This window comes from Drosophila suzukii, chromosome 3, assembly GCF_043229965.1.
Source record: "Drosophila suzukii chromosome 3, CBGP_Dsuzu_IsoJpt1.0, whole genome shotgun sequence".
In the NCBI taxonomy this organism is placed as follows: Eukaryota; Metazoa; Arthropoda; class Insecta; order Diptera; family Drosophilidae; genus Drosophila; species Drosophila suzukii.
This window is the reverse complement of record NC_092082.1, coordinates 73,945,219-73,968,894: the sequence shown is the minus strand read 5'-3', so window position 1 is coordinate 73,968,894 and position 23,676 is coordinate 73,945,219. Positions and strand designations below refer to the sequence as shown.

The 23,676-nt window shown below is 40.5% G+C and overlaps 4 protein-coding genes across 4 annotated transcripts; all 4 read right to left on the bottom strand.

Annotated features, from left to right (window-relative positions):
- Window positions 1-1,582: 1,582 nt before the first annotated feature.
- Window positions 1,583-5,231, bottom strand: LOC108011335 (uncharacterized). The gene is made up of 3 exons (XM_065865303.2): window positions 4,858-5,231; window positions 4,681-4,739; window positions 1,583-4,615 (listed from the first exon to the last, which is right to left on the bottom strand). Exons 1-3 carry the CDS (start codon window positions 5,229-5,231, stop codon window positions 3,843-3,845), a joined length of 1,206 nt encoding a protein of 401 aa, XP_065721375.2. The 3' UTR covers window positions 1,583-3,842.
- Window positions 5,232-5,285: 54 nt separating this feature from the next.
- On the bottom strand, window positions 5,286-9,728 carry LOC118877619 (sulfhydryl oxidase 2-like). Its single transcript, XM_036817028.3, has 2 exons — window positions 8,669-9,728; window positions 5,286-8,342 (listed from the first exon to the last, which is right to left on the bottom strand). The coding sequence occupies exons 1-2, from the start codon at window positions 9,717-9,719 to the stop codon at window positions 8,281-8,283; spliced, it is 1,113 nt and encodes a 370-aa protein (XP_036672923.3). The 5' UTR covers window positions 9,720-9,728; the 3' UTR covers window positions 5,286-8,280.
- Window positions 9,729-9,869: 141 nt separating this feature from the next.
- On the bottom strand, window positions 9,870-11,684 carry Qsox2 (Quiescin sulfhydryl oxidase 2). Its single transcript, XM_017082807.4, has one exon. It carries the CDS (start codon window positions 11,635-11,637, stop codon window positions 9,970-9,972), a length of 1,668 nt encoding a protein of 555 aa, XP_016938296.3. The 5' UTR covers window positions 11,638-11,684; the 3' UTR covers window positions 9,870-9,969.
- A 60-nt stretch (window positions 11,685-11,744) lies between these two features.
- Qsox3 (Quiescin sulfhydryl oxidase 3) lies at window positions 11,745-14,884 on the bottom strand. The gene has a single exon (XM_036817221.3). It carries the CDS (start codon window positions 13,648-13,650, stop codon window positions 11,998-12,000), a length of 1,653 nt encoding a protein of 550 aa, XP_036673116.2. The 5' UTR covers window positions 13,651-14,884; the 3' UTR covers window positions 11,745-11,997.
- Window positions 14,885-23,676: the final 8,792 nt, after the last annotated feature.

Below are 23,676 nucleotides of genomic sequence, written 5' to 3'. Positions count from 1 at the left end.
TCCCATAACAGTCGTCATCAATTTTTTCCGAACTTTTTTAGGCAGCGACAAACGCCAGGGAAGACAGATGTGCGACATTGCAATTTGTTACAGTTGCAGTTGCATTAACGTTGCAGCAGCGGCGGGCGGGGAGGCTGCGTTTTAGCCAGGGTCTGGGTTTTTTAGACCCCTTTCAGACCCTGGAACCGAGTCTTAAACTGCCACTGAGACCGGGAGACTGAGTTTGAGGCTTGGGAAGAGCTGCGAGCAGAGCAGCGGCAATAGCAACCTAAATATTTTAATGCCCCGGCCACATTGATGGTTTGCTTTTTGCTGATGATGTTGCCTCTGCTGCTGCTGTTGCTGTTGCTTCTGTGGCAATTAACATTTTTTGCGTGCACAAATATTTTTCGACTTGGGAGAAAGAAGGCTGTGGCAGTTGCAGCGGCAGATGCACGTGAAATTCACAACAGAAGCTGCTGCTGCTGCAGCAGTTGCATGAAACTCAAACAAATTAAACCTAAGGTGAGTACAACAAAAACAAGGCATAGAAAAATGAAAAATACATGCCAGCCAACTGAAAAAACAGCAACAATTGACTCTGGCCCGGCTGAAAACGTAACGAAATATGTTAAAATGCAACCAAGTGAGTAAATTGTGCGCAACAACTGGGAGAAAGGGGGTGGTGTTTGGGGGTTTTCGAGGGGTGCTTCAGGGGTTTGGGAGCCCATGTAGCTCACCCACTCAGACACACACACACACACACACACTCGGGCACTTCATAAACTAAGCAAATTATTATTTAAAAGCCCACCAAGGGGAAGGGTCTGAGCCTTGGGTTCGGCTTTGGGCTGCACTTGTACAAAAATTATGCACAAATTGTTTTAATTACGCGCTGCCGCAATTTGTGGCAACTGGCGGGGGGTAGGTGTGACGGCATGGAGCATCGGGCTTAACTGTGTGTTGTGGCAACAAACTTTGGGAAAATTGTTGCCAAATTGCATTCGGTTTGACGATTTTTTGTTCCTTTTTTTTTGGTTACCCAGATTAGCTTCTCTTGTACCAAGTGGGCTAAATAGGGCTGCCGAAACATTTAATTTAAAAGAGTTTGGGGATTTTGGGTATCTGTGTTTTATAGGCTATTAGGGGATTTTTACAAAAGGCGAACATATTCTTAAATCGTTCTTTAAATGACTGAAAAGCTTGGATATTTAACATAAATTCTTAAATATAATTGGTTTTTCTTGGAGATTGTAAACCATTATTAAGTGCGCCTAAAAGCAGGCAATAAAATTTTGTTCTTAGCTTGGAATATCTTTTATCCTTCTATTACTGCAAATCCCAATTGGTGTTATAAAGGTCACACTAAGACTAGTAATTTAGGTATTATTTTGAACATAGCTCAATAGGGAATTGAAAAGAAATGTTAGGATATTAGGAGTAATTGGCCTAAAAGTATGCTATAGATATCTCATAAATAAAGCAAGCTTTCAGTACCATAATATTATTCTTTGAATGTACTTACTTTTAGATGCTTTATTTAGTATTTTTCGTAAAAAGAAATTTCAGTAAACGCTCTTAAAAATCGTTGTTCAAATATTTTATAATGACCCCTTATAGAGTACCCGTGGAGCATCTGCAGCTTCACTCAATCTTCCCCGAAGCCCTGGTTTTGTGTGCCTGCTGTTGTTTTTTTTTCCTTCTGTTCTATTCATATTATTTTTAATTATATGTAGCTACATAGAAAAATGCTCAAGTTCGGCATAGAATATGGAGTGGGTGGGGGGGTGCGCTCGGCAGCCAACGGCAAAATGGGACCCACCCATTTGATGGTACCGCTCCTCGTCCCACCTGCACTGTCCTACAAGTGCCTTAAAAATATTTTCACTTTACATTTTTTGCGTGCGAATTGCGAGGGTGGGGGGGTTGGATGTTCGGTAGGTTGGTGGGTTGGCAGGGGGTGGCTAGCGAACGGTAGCGCCAAGATACACAGACAATGTTGCTTGCCGCTAAGGCCTGATAATTACCAGGTTGTTGTTGCAACGAACCCCCCTCCGCCCCATTCCGCCCTCCCTGCCACTAAATTTATGCTGCCTTCGCATGCACACTCAGGTGTAGCTGGGGTGTGTGTGTGTGCCGGTGTGTATAGAAGTCAAGTCAATCTTTAGACTGTTTTTACATAATTATAACAACGAGCTGCCTTCACCGATGATGATGCTTCTTCAGCTGGCATTTTATTGTTTTCGCTTCTCGTAACCCTTTTTTTTTATTTCTTCTGCCGCTACTGTTGCGGCAATTTAAATGCCTAAACAATAATTTGTGCATAATTCTGGCCGGGCTTATTGTTTTTGGTTAATGCATGCGCTTAAAACCAGCCCAACCCAACTCAGTCATGCCAAGTCGCGATCTCTACTGGCAGCTGGCAATTACGTTATGCAAATCTTTTTGGGCCAATTAGAGCACTTCCTTTAGGGCTAGGGCTAACCAAGGATCTCCCTTACAAGACAAAAGCCACAATATCCGTTTTCCATTACAGGGCCGCCATACATTTTGTCCATATTTTACGCACTTTACGCATAGCGATTTGGGCCCTAAACCGTAAGATGGATGGAATGGCAATGCTATTCGTTCAAATGGGCGCTGGTTTCCGGTTTCCGGTGCCGAGATATGGTCGAAAATTTACGGCCTACCTTGTGAAAGACCTCGAGTGCTATTCGCGGAACCTTCAATTTCCCGGGGCACGCACAAAAATCCAAGGAAAGTAAAGTACAGTTGTGTACAATGTTTTTTGCCACCCAACCCAAAGGATTTTCCACCATCGATGGGTGAGTGCAAAAATATCGATAAACTGCACACTGACCCCGCCCACAAATCCCAAACTGCGTGCATTTTATTTATTTATGTATATTATAAATTTTACATACACATCATTACGTTGGGCCCAGAGTTAGCTCTTTTTATGCGGTAGGGTTTTTAGGGTGGTTGTTTGCGGGGTGCCAATTTACGCACAATGAAGAAAGTTTCGTGGGCGTTCCACCATGGGGCTCCATGGGCGGGGGCTCTATCCAAAGGGGGGAAGGGGGGTTTCTGGTAATTTTTAGCTTCCGCTTGCTGTTGCTTATTTGGGCATGACTGAATCGCCGCGAATGGCCCACTCCCACTACCTCCCACTCCCAACCGAATAAGTCAGTCCGTTTGTCAGGTGGTGTCCTCCCCTCAGGTGTGCATGCGTGAAAATTTTTCCACCACATCGATTACTTTACGCAAATTAGTGCGTAGATATTTTGCAAAAATGTTCTATAAATAATTCATGTACAGTTCAGTTTGATGTGCGGGTAATCGGTGTAATACGAGTGCCGTTGCCTTTGCCGTTGAGGTTACCTTTTGCCCAGGTCAGTTGACTTGGCCCCTGGCAGGACCTAAATGGTCCTTCGATTGGATATGGATATGGAGATGGGCATGGTTGGTGGGTGGTGGGCGAACGCACACACACGCATTGTCGCTTCATTTAATCTAAACGCTTAATTTAGCAAATTTATGCAATTTTCATGTCACTATCAGGGGGTCAAGCAGGCATACCTCTTTTCTCCATATTACAATGGAGGGAGGTTTAGGAGGTTTCAGATACCTTAGTCCGTTTGATTCTTTACGTTATATGTTTACGATAGAAATCGCTATCACAGAAATCTATAGAGTTTTGAAAAGTCACAGTCCCAATTTAATTATTTAGATTGGTATCTGTCAGATAAAGTTAACATGAAGATAATCTCATTACACTAGTACTTAAAGTTTTTCAGTCAGATAAAAACTAATGATCTTAAATCCACAATTTATCGAAAACCCTTAAAATAAAACACATAAACTTAAGCGTTTTCATTCACAAATGTAATAACAGCGTTTGCAAAAGCTCTTCCACTGGCACTCGTCGGATACAGTTTAACGGGCCTGTGGTACCGAGGGATAATGGCCAGTTTGTGATCCTTTCTCAAGAACTGAAGACCGAAATGTGCAAAGAAAGCGACATTGTCCACAATGCGAACTAATATTTTTTCCCTTTTCAAGAGGGCCAGCACTGTGTCACGGCCCACTGTGGATCCCCTTTCGGATTGATCGGCCAGAACTATATAGGAGATGCACTTGCAATTTGCCTTCCTAAAGAGCGATGCCGCCGTATCCGTGCTGAGAATGGGTTTGAAACTTGGAGAGCCAGGTGTCTTCAGCTCAACCGATACTAGGGCGTTCAAAATAAAATTCTGCAATTTATAAGGAGGAGATTCATTCCTGAATTCAATTACTTTGAGAATTTCTTGCTTTCCCCATTCCCTGTATTGTATGCGTTTATACTCGCTGGGAAAAAATCGAAGTCCGGGCACCTTGAAGTCATAGTTTTCACAATCAATCTTGTTGATCGGCCGGTTGCAGTTGATCATATAAACGTCCAAGAGACGGGGTATATCAGTTAAAAAACTGGGAACATCCGCCTCCACATCTCTAATCTTCGATTGGCTAAAGTAGACAACGGAGGAGACTGGACTGTGGCTCAAGAGCTCGTCCAAGTCTTTGTTGATCCACAACAACTTTCCTCTGGGCCGCACCTGAATGATTCGGAACTGCTCGGTCAGAGCACCTCTAAATTCTGGAATCAGAACCAAGATTAGTATCAGTATCAGCATTTTCCCTGATCTTTAAATGGCTACTAACTTAGGAAACCAAAAAGTTTAATATGCAACTTGCTTATCACTTTGTGAGAAACGTGTGTTCTTAAAAATTTTACTAGCCCTTAATTACCTTAAATAATTTAAACCGTTTACCGCATCAAATGTATTTATTTGTATTTAACATTTAAGCCAAGTGTTTCATGTCCGTTCATCCAAAAACTTTATTACGGCCCTCGCAAACTCGTTTCCATTAGCCTTTTTAGGATATAGTTGAGTTATTCTCCGCGACCAAGAGATAATGGCCAGCATTTTATCCTTCTCCTTGAATTTAATGCCAAAGTTCCTGAAGAATGTGGCATTATCCACGATGCGCACCAATACTTGTTCTTTTGATAAAAGAGCCAAGATTGTATCACGGCCCACTGTGGCTTCCTTTTTGGACTGACCAACCAGAACTAAGTGGGTAATCTTCTTGTTTCCTGCTTTTCTAAAAAGCGATGCTATGGTATCTGTGCTGAGAATGGGCTTAAAGTTTGGTTGGCCTGGTAACTCCAGTTCCATTCGCACCAGGCCATGCAAAATAGCATCTAGCATTTCATAGGTGGATTTTTTCGGGATTTCCAGTCCGTTTTTATTTTTTTCCTTAACTTCCAAGCGTTTAAATTGGTTGGGAAACAAACGAAGTTCTGGCGCCTTATAGTCATAGTTTGTACAGTCATTCTTGTTGATCGACCTATTACAGTTGATATGGAAAATGTCCACAAGGCGGGGTAAACGAGTTAGGGCCACGAGGACTGGAGAAACGTAGTCAATGCCATCCCTCTTGTCTCCCACTTCGGCGTTGTTAAAATAGACAACGGAGGGAAATGAATTTTGGCTCAAAATCTCACCCAAAGATTTCGAATGCAAAAGAAGCTTAACTTTATGAGTTAGTTGCAAAATTCGAGCGCCGATTACCGGATAAAACCCGGAATAAAAGAGTAACAACATAATCAAAGAGAAGACAACCGATGTTATTGTTCCCATTGTCCCGGCTTAAAAAGAAAAACTGACTAGAAAACACAACAAAAAACACCTTTGGAGTTCCGCTCATTTGTCAATTACAACGTTCCATTAAATTATTTATTAGATGACCTTTGAAGCACTTAATAAAAACGGTCATTTATTGCATAATACATACGAGTATGTGTGCCTTTGGGAAAGAGGTTTGGAATCAGATGAGATTTTCGTAACTAAAAATTCTTCTTAGATATTTCAACACTTCATCTTTCCTCCACTCGCGGTTTTCCTTTCGACATATCGGACAATCTTGTTTTTGGGGAAACTGAACTTTTGCCAACCGTAGATTGATATCATTATGGGCTTCCCACAACCAAAGGATCTCATCGTCTTGGGTCTTCACGGCATCAATGCTTCGATACATAGAAAACTCCCAGAAATTCACGTAACACTGTTGGCAACCCAAAAAGTAGTTGGCATATCCATGAATGGCCCACAGTATATCTCCTGGTTTAAATATATGCGGTTTCCTGGCAGCTTTTATGGTCATATAGTGAAACAAAGTCCATAGGGAACAGTTAAAGTCCCGGGAATTGGGTTTATAAGGCATGCAGCCAGAGAAGTGACTACCTTCGATCTTGTCTTTGATAGAACTATTAAAAGAGCTCTGCAGTTCGGTTCCAAAAACAGCACGATCACGTTTCCTCGAAATTAACATAGATTTATAAAGCTTGTTCAGCCCCAACCTTTTGTCTTTGCTTAACGGTTTTAAGTAGTTCAAAAGCGTCAAGATGTTGCGCAGAACTAATAGCTGTTTTCCACCCATATGATTAACCTTGGGAAGCTCAATATTCAGTATATTGAAAATTGCCCGCTCTATATCGGCCTGGTAAATCCTAGTTGTTCCGAAAAGAGTTCCTTGGGATATGAACAAAATGGCGAAAAGTAAGCCACAAAGCTGCAATTGCGAGAATCTATCCATTCCACTGAACTAATGAGAGTAAAGTTTTTCGTTCTTTAGTTAGGTAACCGAAGCTAATGAAGTTACTTTGCATTTTAGTTTTACGTTATTAAAATAACACTATACCCGTTACCCTTAGAGTAAAAGGGTATATTAGATTAATCGAAAACTATGTAAAAAGTAGAAGAAAGCTTTGTGTGTGCCGCGCTAAAGTAATGAATATTTGTTATTCGAAACAGAGTAACGGCTATTCCCTTCTTATTTCATTTTTATTTTCATACTCGCTTTCTCTAGCGACTCAACTTAAATAAAGTAGCCGCTTACGTTATTCACACTATGAAGACCACTTAAATATTTCACCACTTCGTTACGCCGCCAGCTGGAGTTATTGTACCGACAGGACGGGCACATATCCGCAGTGGGAAACTGGACCTTCGGGAACATAGGATCTCCGGGTTGATCAGCAGTGAGTTTATTGAATTCATTGTGGGTTGCCCACAGCCAGAGTATCGCCTCCTTATGTGTCATTTCGGAATGTATGGGCCTGCGCTTCACCATCGCCTCGAAATTGTCAACGCATTGCGGGCATTGATAAAAATACTTGATGAAATTGCGATAAATTGATAATACTTCGCCAGGTGGGTGTTGGTAATTAAGTGGAGCCATGGCATGCACATTTCGAGCTAGCATATGGTGAAACAATATCCACAAGGCGCAGGGGTATCCCCGCAATTGGGGTTTAGAGGATGCACAGCCAATGTAATGCTTTGTATTGAAGACCCTTCCAAAGTCTTTTGTGGACTTTAATTTTTCAGATAACTGCTTCCCAGTCAGACCATTAGACTTCCGTACGTCCCACTGAAGCGTATTCATCAGAACATTTTCTGTCTTACTGAAAAAAATTGGCTTAAAATTGTTAAGAAGTCCCATGAATTCATCCAGTGCGTTCCTATTTTTCCAGTCTATAAGTGGTACATTTGGTAAAATTGTGACAACAAAGTCTTCGATACCCTTGAGCATATCGGCTAGGTAAACCCGCCCAGGTGTGGGTGGTTTTTCATCTGATTTGACTCCGAGGCTTTTTAAGTTCTCTTTTACGGTAACTGCGTTGACATACTGGGACATCAATCCGGAGCTGAAAAGCAGGACACAAGACAGTAGTATCCATAAACCTGCTGAGCTGGCCATCTTTGATCGATCCATATCAGGTCCTCTAAGCTCCCCTGTTTGTCTTCTACTAATATAACCTTCTAACAAACTCTATGTAGTTATAGACGTATTTCAATTTTCCTCACTTTAGTTATGCAACCGATTCAAATCGTCAAAGATTACGATTACGATGCTATGATTCTTTGTAATAATATTCATCAGAGCTTTAAGCTTAAAACCCTCCAAAGGGACCCATTTGCGAAGTTCGATATGCAAAATACATTGATTTTATACTTCTTGTATCTTAATATTTACAAGTTGGGGAGTCCGTAGCGGCTTAAATTATCAAAGCGATGCAGACGTTTTAAATATTTCAGCACTTCGTTATTCCGCCAGCTGGAGTTGTTATTCCGACAGGTGGGACATCTATCCGCACTGGGGAACTGGACCTTCGGGAACATAGGATCGCCGTCTTGATCAGCACTGAGTCTATTAAATTCATTGTGGGTTGTCCAGAGCCAGAGTATCGCCTCCTTATGTGTCATTTCGGAATGTATGGGCCTGCGCTTGACCATTCCCTCGAAATTGCCAACGCACTGCGGGCATTGATAAAAATACTTGATGAAATCGCGAAAAATTGATAAGATGTCGCCAGGTGGGTGTGTGTACTCATCTACAGAATTTAAATTTTGAACTAGCAAATTGTGAAACAATGTCCACAAGGCGCATGGGTAGCCCCGCTCATGGGGTCTTGAGGATGTACAGCCAATGTAGTGCTTCACATCAAAGACTTTTCCAAAGTCTTCCCTGGACTTTAGTTTCTCAGATAACTGCTTTCCAGTCAGCCCATTAGATTTCTCTACCTCCCACACAACCCCAATCATCAGCCCATCTCCTTTCCCATTTAGTGGGTGATACTTACTAAGGAGTTTCATGAAAGATTCCAGTGCTGTTTTACTTTTCCCGGCTATAAGTGGTATATTTGGTAGAATCGTGACCAGAAAGTCTTCAATACCCTTGATCATATCGGCTTGGTAAACCCGGAGGGGTCGTTCAACGGCTTGACTTAGGATCGCTTTCTGTTTCATGTCGAAAAGCTCTTTAAGACTCGGGGTTTTTGTTGTGGGTGGTTTTTTTCTTATTTTGACTCCGAGACTCATCAAATGCTCTTTTACGGTAGCTGCGTAAGACTCTCCTGTCTCCATTTGTGGTGTCAGGAAAAGGTGGCTTCCATAACGATTTACGAAGGCCAGGTTTTGAGTAGAAGGCTTCAGTCCGAATTTCGCAAATATCTGACGGTCTTCTATGATACGCACTTTTAATGACTTCAAAGATAGCAGCTCCAATACAGTTCTTATACCAATCAGTGAAGATTTGGGTTGATAGACTAAAACCACATTTTTTATGCTATTATATACGGAGTTTTGTGTGATAAATACACCGTCAGCAGAGTCTTCCTTCGTAAGTGGCTTAAAGAGCTCTTCATCTTCAGGACTGTGCTTCAGTTGACTTAAATAAGAAGTCAGATGCTGTTTAATTGCATCGGGTTTTCTGCTAGCAATCTCGATTCCCACCAAATTGCGATCGAATTTTGGAGGATAATAGCGCACCAAGGGCATTTTACTGACTTCCAATTTATCACATGTTCTGATATTCTCGTCCTTGGCACAGTCAATGGCGTAAACCTTAAGAAGCCTATCCCAATCTCTTAAGTCCCTGGCCAGGCTCTTAAAGGTGGGAGCAAAACTTATGCAATCTTCGTTAAAGGAGTTGTAAAATTGGACTAGTTTTGATGTCGGCTGGTCAAGTACAAACCCCACTTCCTCTGCGTTAATCTGATTTACATTGTCGATGGGATGATATAACCGAAACTGGGACTTCACTCTGGAGGAGAAAACCAGGACACCAGATAGAAGTATCCATAAACCTGGTGAGGTGGTCATAGTTTGTGATCTGACTCGGGCTCGATCCATATCAAGTTCACCGAGTTCCCCTGGTAGTCTACTCGTATAAATAAATTATGTTATTTCAATTTTCCTCACTTCGTTATGCAACCGATTCAAATCGGTGGATTTGCAATTATAGAAAACCTTGAACCTTGAAAGTAAATCAAGCAAATAAAATACTTTTTTTTTCTTTTTATTTGAGGATCCTTCCAATGAAGGTTTATGATATTTTATAAAATAATAGTTTTTACTTCCGTTAGGATTTAAAAATTCATCATCAATCGTAACCTTGTGGGGTTGGAAGTCCGTAGAAGCTTAGGTTTTTCTTATCATAGAGGGTTTTTAAATACTTTAGAACTTCATCGTTTTGCCACTCTGAGTTGTTGTTCCGGCAAGTGGGGCAATTATCGGGGCTGGGAAACTGAATCTTAGGGAACTTGGGGTCCTCTGTGGTGTCGCCAGCAATACGTTGATTGACTTCGTTGTGAGCTGCCCAGAGCCAGAGGATCTCCTCGTCGTGGGTCTTAACCGATCTCATGTTCCGACGAATGGCCATCTGTTGAAAGTGCTCGGAACAATCCGTGCAGCCAAAGAAGTACTTGGCGAAACCATGAATGGTTATTAGTATTGAGCCCGGTGCAAAGTAGTTCGGTGGCTTTGCAGCCTCCACTGTCAGATAATGAAACAATGTCCACATGGAGCAGGTAAAACTCCGCAATAAGGGCCGTGATGCAATACAGCCGACGTAGCGTCTTCCCTTAAAAATCTTCCGATTCTTTTCTAGGGAATCAACCAAGTCCGCAAACTCAGCTCCTTTTATACTCTGCAAAGATTTCAGCGAATTGCGCAAATCACCCATTAATAACTTTCCATCTTTGTTTAATGGATTAAGATAGGTCAAAACCGTAATAATATTCTTAAGGGCATTCAGGTTATTACCCTCGAAAGAGAGAGTTTTGCGAAGTTCGATATGAAGGAGTTTGTCGATGGCCTGCTCCAAATCAGCACGATAGACCTTCGGTGGCGGCTTGAGTACCTCGGTCAGAATCGCTTGATGTTGCTGGTCAAAGAACTCAGTCATATTTGAGGGTACCGTAATGGGAAGAGGTGGATCGGGCTTATAGTTTAGGTTTATAAGGAAATCCCCTACAGTGGATGCGTAGACTTCACTTGTATCCGAAGAAGGTGCCAGATACTGGGCACTTCCATTTCGATCTATTATGGCCAATGTCTGGTTGGATGGTTGCAGTCCAAAGTTGGCAAAATTCCCTGCATCCCCAACGATCCTCACTGCAACTTCTTTGAATGGTAGCAGTTCCAGCAGAGTGTCCCTGCCAATCTTGGAATCCTTTGGCTGGAGGACAAGAGCAATGAATTTTACCGGACTATCCAGATCTTTATAATCAATCAACAGAGATTTCGTGTCGTCATTTGGTTTTAGAGGCCGAAAGTTTGGCTGGCCGGGTCCGTAGTCATTTTGGGATAACATTTCGGCCACAACTGACTTTATCAACTTGGGATCCTGCCCTGGAACGACAGCGCCAAGAACTTGGTGGTTCTTCTGTGTGTCGGGACTGAAGAACCGCAGTGATGGCGTCTGCCGAATATTGAATTCCCTACAGAGCTCTGCATTTCTCTCCTGGGCGCAATCTACGCCGTAGATGTGGAGAATTCTACGCCACTTGTACAAGTCGCGGGAGAGGGTCTTGAAGATCGGTGCGAAGCGATGACAGTCGCCGCAGAAACTGTTGAGGAACTGCACCAGCTTGCCGTTGTTCATGTTGAGAGCCGGCCTCAGCGATCCGATGTCCACCATGATCACATTGTCTGTATCGCTATAGAGACTCGCCTCGTTCGCCGACTTTCGGGCATTAATCCGGGCAGACACCTCCGCGGGGGCGAAGAGCAGCAGGCCATAAAGAAGCGTCTTTAGTACGAGAATCATTTCCACACTGTGCTCACAACTCAAATGAGCTACTTCAACTGATTCAATCGCAAGGGCTCTTTGGTAATTATAGCCGCATTTGGATTCGCCCTGCTCCGGTTGTTAAGACCCCCCCCATCCCAATCTCTCTTTCTCTCAAAACAGGTTTTCTTAATTTTGTGACTCGCTATTCTATGCAGGTACGCCCAAAAGAATTCACGAATTTCATATTTGTTTATATGTAGATACAGAAACAAGATATCAAAAATCTTAGCTCAAGGTAACATGGGTAGAGAAGCAGTAAATATAGTAAAAACTTAAGTGGCAATAACTTGACTTTTAATTATATTCTGATAAACGCTATACTAGCTTTGTCAATTTCTAGGAACGATTAAAAGTGGGCAATCCGTAGAAGCTAACACTTTCGAGATTGTAAATGCGTTTTAGGTATTTTAGAACCTGAGCTGAGTTCCATCTATTCGATTTATAGCAGGCCGAACAGTGTTTCTTCAACGGGAACTGCACTTTGAGGAACATGGGATCCTCTGTGGGATCGCCAGACAATCGCTTATTCACTTCGTTGTGGGCTTCCCACAGCCAAAGGATCTCCTTGTCATGTTTCTTGACGGATCGTATTTTTCGCCTCCTGGCCATCTTTTGGAAGTGCTGAGAGCAATCCGTACAGCCGAAAAAGTACTTGGCAAAACCATATAGGCTTTTTATCACGGTGCCTGGAGGAAAAGCATCGGGGCTTTTCGCCGACATTACGGTTAGGTAATGGAACAGGATCCAAAACGAACAGGTTATACCTCGCGTAAAAGGTTTTGACCCAATACAACCGACGTATCGCTTGCCCCTGAATATCCTCCCCGGACTTTTTTCAATATTGTTTACAACGGTTAAGAACTCATCTCCTGTGATTTCATTAACCAAGAAGAGGTGGTTTACGAGGCGGTCCATTAGTTGCCTTCCGTCTTTGTTTAAAGGATTAAAACGCTGAAACAACTTTATAAGCAATCGAAGAACCATTAAGCTTTCTCCTTTTATAAGTGGCGTCTTTGGAATTTCAATGTGGATGAGTTGGTCAATAGCCTGTTCCAAGTCCGCTTGGTAGACTGTGGGTGGTGAGACTATCATAGATTTCAGTATAACAGCATCGAGCCCCATTGGCAAGATCTCTTTTGGACTTATTGTGGTCGGCAATCGAGGAATACTGGTATGCCCTTTTTGTCCCAGAAACTCTTCAACACTGGCCACATAGGCAGAGCTACTTTCATTGGCAGGCGTAAGTGGTTCTACCTTACCAGTTCCATCTAAGAGGGATATTTTTTGGTCACTTGACTGCAGTCCGAAATTTGTGAAGAGCTGAGCATCATTCAGTATCCGAACACCCACATCTGGATAAGGAAGCAGGTCGAGAATCGTTTGTATTCCTATCCAAGAGTTCTGTGGCTGAAGAACAAGCAAAATGTAAGGCAATTTGTGGCCAAAACGATCGAAGATGGTGGAAACATTCTCAGTCGATTGAATTGGCTCAAAGATGGGCTTCAGTTGCTTCGTTCCACTGTAGTCATTTTTGGCCAGATAGCCAGTAAGTAATTTCACGATTTTCTCAGGATCAGTAGTACCAATATCGGTACCGAGATCCATTTGCGACTTTAGAAATTTAGAAGGATAATAGCGCAGAGTGGGCGTCGATTTAATGGCAAAATCACGACATAGCCTCACATTTACCTCTTCGGCACAATCCACAGCATATATCCGGAGAACTCGGTTCCACTTTTGCAGCCCTATGGCCATTTTCTTAAAGGTGGGTGCGAATCTGCGGCAGTGTCCGCAAAAAATGTTCATAAATTGCACCAACTTTCCGAGAGCGGGGTCGGTTAAAGATCCCTGTAAAGTGGTGCCGGTTACCATATGAACATTATCATATTTTGAGTACAGAGTTTCCTTTTCAGCTCTCAAAAGTGTTCCTTGTATAATTAGGGTAAAGAGGAGGATCTTACCATACGATAAACCTAAAAGCCGAAGCATTTTCTAGAGACTGTTTTCAAAATGCAATTGCATCCCTCCATATTGTTTTAAAATTAAACGAATTACTTTTATCTAATTAGCTTCGCTCTTTATAATATTTTCTAAATAACTACCAAGGTTCATTAATATTTTACCGTTTCATACATTTTTCTTTTCGACTTCTTTCGGAGGATTTTAAAAGCTCAGTCCTATTTGTTCCAACGCTATCCCGCGAATTCTTAAATAGACCTGTTCGCCCCTTCTCGCCTTCCTTACCTTTAAGTCGAAACTTGCTCAGATTCTTTTTTTGGTAAATATGCTTTAAGTATCTTAAAATAACATCTTTTCGCCATTTGTATTTGTTTGTTTGACATTTTTTACAGTATTTTGTACTGGGAAACGCTATTTTCTTAAAGAATGGATCTTGACCCTGACCGCCTACTTTTTTTGAAAAAGCGTTGTGAAATTCCCACAGCCACATGATCTCCTCGTCATGGTATTTAAACCAATCGTATTTCTTTTCTTTCGCCATGTCCACAAAGAATTCGCAGCAATCCGGGCATCTGGCGTAGAAATTCTTGACAAAATTCATAATCAGCTTGATCATATCGCCAGCTTTGTAGGGTGGCCGGAAGAACCCCTCTCCAAGGTCGGATCCCTGAACGGTCATGAAGTGAAAAAGCTGCCACAGGGTGCAGGTCCAGCCCCTTAACTCCGGCTTTGATCCATGGCATCCCACGTAGTCCGTGGCAGCAAAGACCTTACCATTTTTCTCCTCGTAGTCAATTATCCATTCGTGTATCTCATGTCCAAAGAAACGAACACCACAGTTTAGATATTTTTTAAAATCCTTGAGAAATTGAAGTTGGAGCGGTGTGCTTAGGGGTTGTAAGGTACACAGGGTGTCAAGGAACTGCCTCATAACTCGAAGACCCTCTCCTCCGAGGATATCATGCACAGTTATCTCATAGTTTAACAAGACCCCAAGTGCCAGTTCCAAGTCAGCGTAATAGATCACTAACTTTGCCGCCCCTAAATAGCGAATGAGATACTTGTCCTCCCGATTTAACTCCTTTTCATATACATTAGTCCGCAAATCGATTGATGGTGCTTTATCTAAATATGTTAAATTTGAGTCGTCAATTAACGGAATTTCCTGGGCAAAAGATTGTTTTGCAAAGTTGGCCAATAGCAACAGCTTCAGATACAAAGTGGCCAAAAACATTACAGTCGTCTTTTTCAGGTGATTATCGTGGTGAAAGCTAGGGACTACTAAAGTCGTCTACGAGTCGGATAAAGTCTTAATGTGGCAATTGAAATTGCTTCGATTTGGTAATTTAAAAAGTTATTGCTGTCTTTGGTGAGAAGTAAAAATTGTAAACAGATCTGTACGACTAGCTTGTAAAAATGTTTTTTACTTATTTAACGATAGTAAAAAGTACCTAAGTATTATTAACAAACTTTAACAAATATGAAAAGTATCTATTACAATATAATAATATATCTCTGCAATCTGTGGTCACTTCACGTTTCTCTGGGTCCTTTGTCAGTTTCATATCCTGAATGACCCTTACACTAATTAGATGTTAATGGCTGTAAGCGATCCCAATGGGTTTTCAATTATCAAAACACATTGAAATGTCGAAATGCCAGCAGGATGCTGACCCAAAACAACCACAAGTACATGAGCCGAATAACGAGCTGGGGATTTTCGCACACAAGCACTCGTTTTAGCCACTCATCCACCCAAAACACATGCAACAAGTTTGGTAATAGTTTGCCCCCCAAAGAGTGGCCAAAATATCAGATGCAAAATATGCCAAACTTTGCGGCTTGCCTGTCTCATTTACATGGAGAATCCTGCTAACCACAGTTGACGTCACGGATTATGGCCATGAGAAGATGAAACAAGACAAGCGCCACTCGAAACTTTCCTCGCCGAACTTGTTCGGGTGTGAAAACAAGCCTCAAATGCAGCTTAAAACTTTTTGGCAACAGTTTATGAGGGGCAAATGGGGGGTTCATTTGTTCCCCCCGCAGAATCCTTACCACTGCCGCAATCTGGCCAACTTTCAACTGGCTAATTTAATTTGGCCCAGAGTCCTGGAGGCTGTTGTTTCTGGCATATTTTATGGCGAATTAACTGTGAAAGGGCGTTGCAGCGGAAGTTGTTTTGATATTTATTGGGCAGATAAGATTGTTAAGGAGTTAATAACTACAACACGCCATTAAAAAATATAGTATAATAGTATAGTATAAATATAGGGATGCCTCAAACGGCACAATGATTTTCCATTTACTTATAATTAAATAACTTATGCTGGTAAAATAAAAAATCATTATCTTTCCAAATGAATCCTTTGAACTTCGATCTTTGCGTGCTTTAAAAGATTTTATGATCCGATTTATATCCTTGGCACCCTTTTATAAATTCTTGTTAGTTTTGAATACTATCATTATCTAGTTAGATTAAACAATATAGATTTCATAAATAGCTGTCGTTGGCAACATGTTAAATAATTGTATACAATTTAGTATAATAAAGATTTAAACACTCCTGTAAATATAAATTTCCAATTCATTTGTAAATGATTAAAATATGAATAAAAGCCCCTCCTCCCACCGATCATAATTCCTTCCACACCATTTATGCCCAGCAAGCATTTTGTTTAATTAGACTCTGGGCCATTTCCTTTTACCGCAACAATTGTCGCACAAACTTTCAATCAGCAAAAAATGAAAAAAACCGAAACACAATGAATAGCTGGGCAAACACGGGCTTAGTTCTCAGCCAAACCGAACCCCAATCCCCAATCCCCGAACCCATAACCACCCATCCAGATCCGGGCACTGATAATCAACAATGCGCTGACTGACATGAACAATGTAGCAAATCGGTTTGCAAATCAGGCAGCAGAAAACGGAGCCAACTGAGTCACTCAGACATGATGGCAGTCGTCAGTAAAAATTGCGTAAAATACAAATATTGTGCCAGACTCATTCTACCACTTTTTCCCCATTTTTCTCGATCCACATACATTTTTTTTTTACTTTTTGTTTTCGATGCTGTTTTGTTCTTGTGCCAGGATGCACTGCGTGAGCTTGATATGGGGATATGGGATAGGATATGGTATAGGGATAGGGAACTCGAGAGGGGGAAGTCCATCAAAACGATTTGAATGCGTCGCTGACGTTGATGAGTTTGAGTGAAAAGCGGCAGCGTATGGCAGGACATCGGGGGGCGTGGTGGGGAAGGGGAACAGGGAACAGGGGGCGACAGGAAGAGGGACAAACAACGAGCCAAGTTCGTCAATCAAAAGCTAAACCGAAATCTCTTCATGCGTGGAACAGAGCAGCTAAAGCAGGGCATAATGGCCAAAGGATGAAGCAGGATTCAGGACTACACTGGGGAAAAAATCAGTTGAATATTCACTTTGGTATTAATCCAGTTCATATTTATTTCAAAACTAATAATTATATAGTATATTATATTCCAAAAATAAAATATTAAAGATTTTTTTACAATGCCCGAATATTATTTTCAGGGTATGTAAATAATAATTATTGATCTGTTTTCTGATTCAATAAATCACCCACTTAGGATCGACATACGTGAAGAAGAATAATAACATAGTGATTCTTCATGGTAAGTATATCCATTTTTATCATGAATTTTAAATTTGTGAGTATTTTTTATTTTATAATGAATATTTCTGAGTTCTATTTTTTGATCAAAAATAATGATTACTTTTTGAGTTTTAAAATAAAACTTATAATGATAACTGTCCCTGATTATTTTAGTTAAAGCACTTTTTTAAACAATACGACATAAGAACGATATCATTCGGATGTCCCTAAAATCGCATGATATTTCCGGGAGTTGGGTTCAACTGAAGATACATTCTGATAGTCTTTCACATATAATTTACTTTAAAATTAAAATTACCAGAGAACATTTTGTTTATCATTAAGACCATAGAGATAATCATTAAATTCCCTTAAAATTGAAAGAGATTTCCATTAGTAGGCTTTAGGACATGATTAAAAAAATCTGAAAATGTAGTATCCTTAATCCCATGATTTTTTCTCCCAGTGCATAAATGGCTGATGACGCTGAGGATGCGTTTGCTGTTTGTTTTGTTTTAATTTTCTCGATTCTTTTTTTTCGCCTGACTTTTTCCCTTTTTCCGCTGCCACTCCCCCACTTGCCAGGGTTCTTGCTTTTTTTTTCGTTATTTGAAAAACTCTTCAGCTGGTGAATTGTAGCCATGTTTTTATTGTTGTTGAGTTTGGTTTAGTTTGTGCCGCTCTAAGCGGTGGCAGCCACCAGTTAGCAGGCATTACCAGTAGCCAGTATCTGTTTACATTCGCCCACTTGGCCGTGTGGAGCGGGAAACGCATTTGACATTTCATCTGATGACTGTCTGAAATCGCCGCTGATGATTTGATGCGTTTGCAGTGTGTGCGTGTATGAGGAGAAAGGGGTTTTCGGATTGGGAGAAAGAGGCTGCAACAATGCCCTGAAATTTGCATTGTTAGCAAAACACTACACAGCGAAATGAACGGGCCAAAGTGCCCGGCAAACGCACACACACGCACACTTGACAAGTCGCCAAACCAAACCAAACCTAACCAATCCTAACCCAACCGAACCGAACCGAAACCAATCCTAAACCAGAGAATCCCCCCCACTCGGGCATGCCCCCCAGCTTTTACTTCCGCTTTTAATTAAAAATAAAAAATATGTACACTCAGGCATAGAAAAAAAAAGAGGATTTGCAACCAAACCAAACAATAACCTGCCGCAGCAGGCCAACAAAAATGGATGAGGGAAAAAATTTTCACAATTATTTGCGTACAAAAAGGCTGCAAAAAAAAAAAAAGAAGCCAGAGAGAGAAATTGAAAAACCACATTGCATCGGGGTGGTCCTGCAGGCAGCTATTTGCATATGCGTATCTCACAGATACGCACTTCGGACGGGGAGTAGCTGTGAAGGGTCCTGGGCAGGATAACTGGATGGCAGGACAGCAGCGCAGAGGCTCTTAATTTGTCTGCAAATGCAGCAAACTAATGAAAATTACGCAATTTGAAAAAATGGAAAAAGTTTTTGAACAGGTCGCTGGATGAGAGGGGTCGAAAAGTAGGGGATGAGATTAATGAGAAGGTATAGCAGGTGAACGGGTGGAAATAGAACTCATATATGTTCGGCTTGATAAATTGGCAGATGCACTTCCTTATCATAACAAAATAAATGATCCTACATCATATCAGAATTTATTTTAAATATATCAGAAAAATCAATAATTGTATTGAAAATTAAAACGAAAATAGAAACTAATGCCTGTCAAATTTTAAATTGGAATTTTAAAGATACATTGTATTATTAAGTCGATGATTTTCGGGTTAAGTATAGATCACGAAAATACCAAGAGACCTTTAAAAAAACATTAATAATTTATTTAAATAGATATGGGAAGTCTCAATAATTGAAAAGGTCCTGCGACTGAAGTTTTATACTTTTAAATTGAAAATTCGGAAAGGTTTTCCCCTTTAAAGATTAGAATTGTTTATTAATTTATTTTAAAGGGTTCTTATAATTTTTAAAAATATATTCATTATTTATAGGACTTAAGGATTTCGTAATGGAATTTTCTACTAAGCCAATATGACCTGCGAATGAACCCTTAGTTTGCCACCTCGACCAGCAGGGTAAACCAAACTAGGACTCTCCATTTCTCGTGCATTCGCAAACAGGACGATGCAAACACATCCTTCCTGGGCGCCGGCAGACTCAAATCGAATTAAAACAAACACTTTTAGTTGATTTTTTTCACATCAATTTCACGGAGCCAGCAACCGCAATAGACAGCCCGAAGCCACAAGAGCGGAGACTAATCTAAATAAGCTTAATAATTACTTGAATAAAATATAAAAACCGAGGGGGGAACTGCATCGAAATGAATCGCAGCCACATAGTTCCCAGCCAACAAACATTGCTGGCAGCCCATTTAAAATGCGTTTGTGTAATTGATGATGTACAAAAGTCGCGATGATGCCTCATTAAAATGCACTTAATTAAAATGCAATGGCAAAATCAACAGCAAGTGCAACTGCAACTAGAGGAGCGTTTAAGACGAAATCCAGTTTGCTTTTCGATAGAAAAAGTTGGAGACGAAAAAAACCCGAAGACAGGCCAACAAGACGGCAAAACACCAAGAATGAAGAGTGTCGCATCTGATGAATATGGAACTTGCAACTGACTTTGACTTTGGCTCTTGTTCCTTTGCAACTATTTCGATGCGTTGCAGAAATTGCTGCACGAATCCGTCGGAGCCACATCCACAACCACATCAACATCCACATCTATAGTGCGTCCAGCTAACCGAACCAACCCAAGCTGGTCGGAAAAAAATGTCATAAATAAATTGCTTAGCAACATTCACTGACGCGCCAAATAAAATCCCATAAATGATCGAATGCGATTTTTAGTCTATGCAGCAACGGCGGTGGCGACAAAATGAAAAACAGAGGGAACAACAGCAACTTTAGAACAAACTAAACAAACGTACTACTGAAAAGATGTGCTCAACAAAGATTTCGAATACTCTTTTAATTTAGAGAATTTAATATAAATACTAAATACTACATCTATAATATTTAATACACCCATAAAATCTATATTTACTTTTTTAAACATTTTTTCCTTCTGTCAGAAGAAAGATACTTTTTAATTTTGGTTTAAAAATTCATATGATTTATAAAGAAAATATATGTTCTATTTATTATTAGAAATGACTCAATAAAAAGTACGACTCTAAACTTTGTTAAGTTGTTATTATTTAAAACCACTATTCGTCTGATTTTTAGGCACATTATGGACTTATGTATGCAAAGATGTAGTTTCTTTTAAATTTTGGCAAATTAATAGAACCCCCACAGGCATGAGTAAAAATTTTTATGATTAAGTTTCTTCATTGAAACTTGCACAACTTAGATGTTCTCATAAAAACAAAATTGAAGGAATGGTATAAAATTAAATAAGAAAGTAGTAATCGTAGTACGTAGTCTTTAAAAAATAAAACTTATATATAAGGAATATTTACGGTCCCTGCAAAATTAAAATAAATAAAATAATAAATCATTAAAAATAATCTTAAAGATTAGGATCACTTAAGTAATCTGGTACCAAAAAGTAATTGACTATTCAAATCTTAGCTGTTATAGCCAACTTTTCAGTAGTGTAAGCCAGATAGGCGTTGTGTAGACAACGTTGTGATGTGACTTTTTCCAGCCGCCAAGCGAGCAGCCAACTTCTTGTTGCGACTTTTTTAAGAATTTCAAATGTTTTTCCTGGTAAATTAACTAAAAATGCGCTGAAAACGCTTGCAACACAGCAGCAGCGAGCTCGACTTTGGCTTGGAGGCAACCGTTTTTGTGTCGCTATCGGCAGATGTGGACGAAAAAAAAAATGAGAAAAAGAAAAACAGATAGACCAGAATCTGGAAAAGAACAGCCGAACGCAGCAATTTCCTATTTTACCAAAGTGGTCGCAGCAGAAGCAGCGAGTCCGCGTCATTAATGTGGCTTTTAAATGCGTTTTTCATCGCACGAGGGGAAAATCGGTGGAAATTGGAGATGGCGACAATTGGGCGAGGAGGTGGAAAAGGCGGTCGAGACGAGGACAGAGCCAAGTCAAGTGTGCACCTTAATTATGTGCGGCTCTTGAGAGTATTGGCTGATTTTGTAATTAGGTTTTCATTAGAACTGGCCCACAACTATGGTTAGTCCAACTTGTTTTCAGATATTACAAGATACATGGCATTCCGCTGGCCAAGTTCATAACTCCCCGGCTAATTTGTTGCAGGTCACCTGACCCCCACACACATGTGGATGGTCCTCCTCGGGCTGATTGAGTTATACCCGTAGCAGTACGCATACCCATACCCCTTACACCTTCCCGTACATATGTAAACAACCAGTAGCCAAGTGTTTGGCCAACACGGGCAATAAGACAAGGCTAACGACTGCCGGCACCACAGCACCACCCATCGAAGAGCCCCACGAGCCCCACACGAGCCACAGTCGCAGTCGCAGTCGAGACTCCCAGCCACAATCAAAGTGAAAGATACGGCTAAAGAGCCAGCGTCTGCATTTGTCTTGGCCACGAGGATGGGATGGTATGGGATGAGGATGAGGATCAGCCGGTGTACAGCTAAAGCTCTTTAGCCGAGCCGACTTGAGCATCCATTGAGCCAAAGAACTGCTAAGCCGTACACTGTGGGAATTATTTTGAGATCGGTTTGCTTATTTTCAGATACCAAAGGGTTCCGCAATAAGACTTAGTTCGCCATAGGTATAGTATACTTCTAAACTCATTCAAATACTTAAATTGTGTTAAGTTATAATCCATATAAAGATATCATCCTAACTATTATATTTATCCTAGCTTTGTTAGGTTTGAAACACACTAATAATATACATAAAACATCTATATTGGTTATAAAAGATATTCTAAACTCATTTGATTTAAAAAATATTACATATTTGTTATCAGTCTAAAGTAATTTTACATACATATTAAGTTAATATTATTAACAAATAAATAAGTAATATATTTAAGTTATATTTCTTAAGGCTTATATATATTTATATTTAGAATAGAGTTTAATGACTCAGTAAGGACATGTTTTATAATATTATCTCAATTTAAAATAAGTTTATTGTTCAGTGTAATTCCCATGTGCGGCACTTTCTTTGGCCGTGGATTATGCAGACAGAATCCGAGAGGAGGCTGGAGTTTGGAGTATGGAGTATGGAGTGTGGGGTATGGGCTGTTGGATGATGATGATGCTGCCGGTGGAGTCGTGGATAGAAGGCGGCTCTGCTCACGTCTCGCAACTGCATTTTGATTTATCCACGCGCTGCTCCTGCCGTTGCTGTTGTTGCTGCTGGCGCTTCGCCTTCTGCTCGTGATTAGCGTGGCGTTTCAGAAGGTGTGTCCCAAACACAGGCAGCCATAAAGCCATATAGCCAGAGCCACTGGGCCGCCATTGAGCCACCTTGGAGTCACCATTGAACCACCAAGCACGAGCACCTGAAGTAGCCAAATGCAGGCGAAGGATTCGCCGGCAGCCAGCATGAATGAATGAGACGAGATGTGGAGCCACCGCCACTTGGCGATGGCATCAATGAAATCGAATGGCGGGGATCGGAATGTGTGCCAGCCAAGATCAAATGCACTTTCGATGGCCAATCCCACGGGCAGGTAATTAGCCCAGACCACACAGGTTGGAATTTACATATTAGGCGGGCTTTTAGCTGCCAAAGAAGCCGCAAGATGAAGAAAAACTAGTAAAAATATAAAAAAAGTCATGATGGTTATACAATACCAACAAAAAACAATAGGAACACAATTAGTAACAAATATAAATATACATTGTGTTACATAATAAATTATTATTATTATTTAACAAAAAAAAAGCAGCTTCAAGAATGGAATGTTTGAGAATCTCTGTAAGAATACAAATAAAAACCAATGACTTAAATGAACTATTAACTATGGTGTTCAATGGTTTTACAGGGTTAGAGAAGTGAAGAACAGCTTAATCACATAAACAACCATTAATGACCACTCTGGGCTAAATATTTATATTTGCATTGGAATAACCTTCAGAGCGGTTAAAGCACTCAAGAAAATATTCGCACACCCTAGAAAAAATTCTGTAAAAGCTTACATTAGTTAGAGAGAATCAAAATACATTTAAAGAATGTCTTTACATATTAAAAATACCAACATATCTTAGATAAGGCTGAGATTAAATAAGCTTATAAAAATCTTAATCTTAACTTTTTAATAACAGATATTATTTTGAAGCCTCTTTCTATCATAGGGTATTTTATTTTCCCTTCTCTTCTGAACAAATGACATTCTCTGGGCCTCTTCTTTGGTTACTTTTTGTAAAAATGTTCTATAAAAATGCAAAAATTATGAAAATTATCTTGCTGTTTTTGTCTCTTTCGACCGTCTTCCCTCTCTGTTTCCCCAG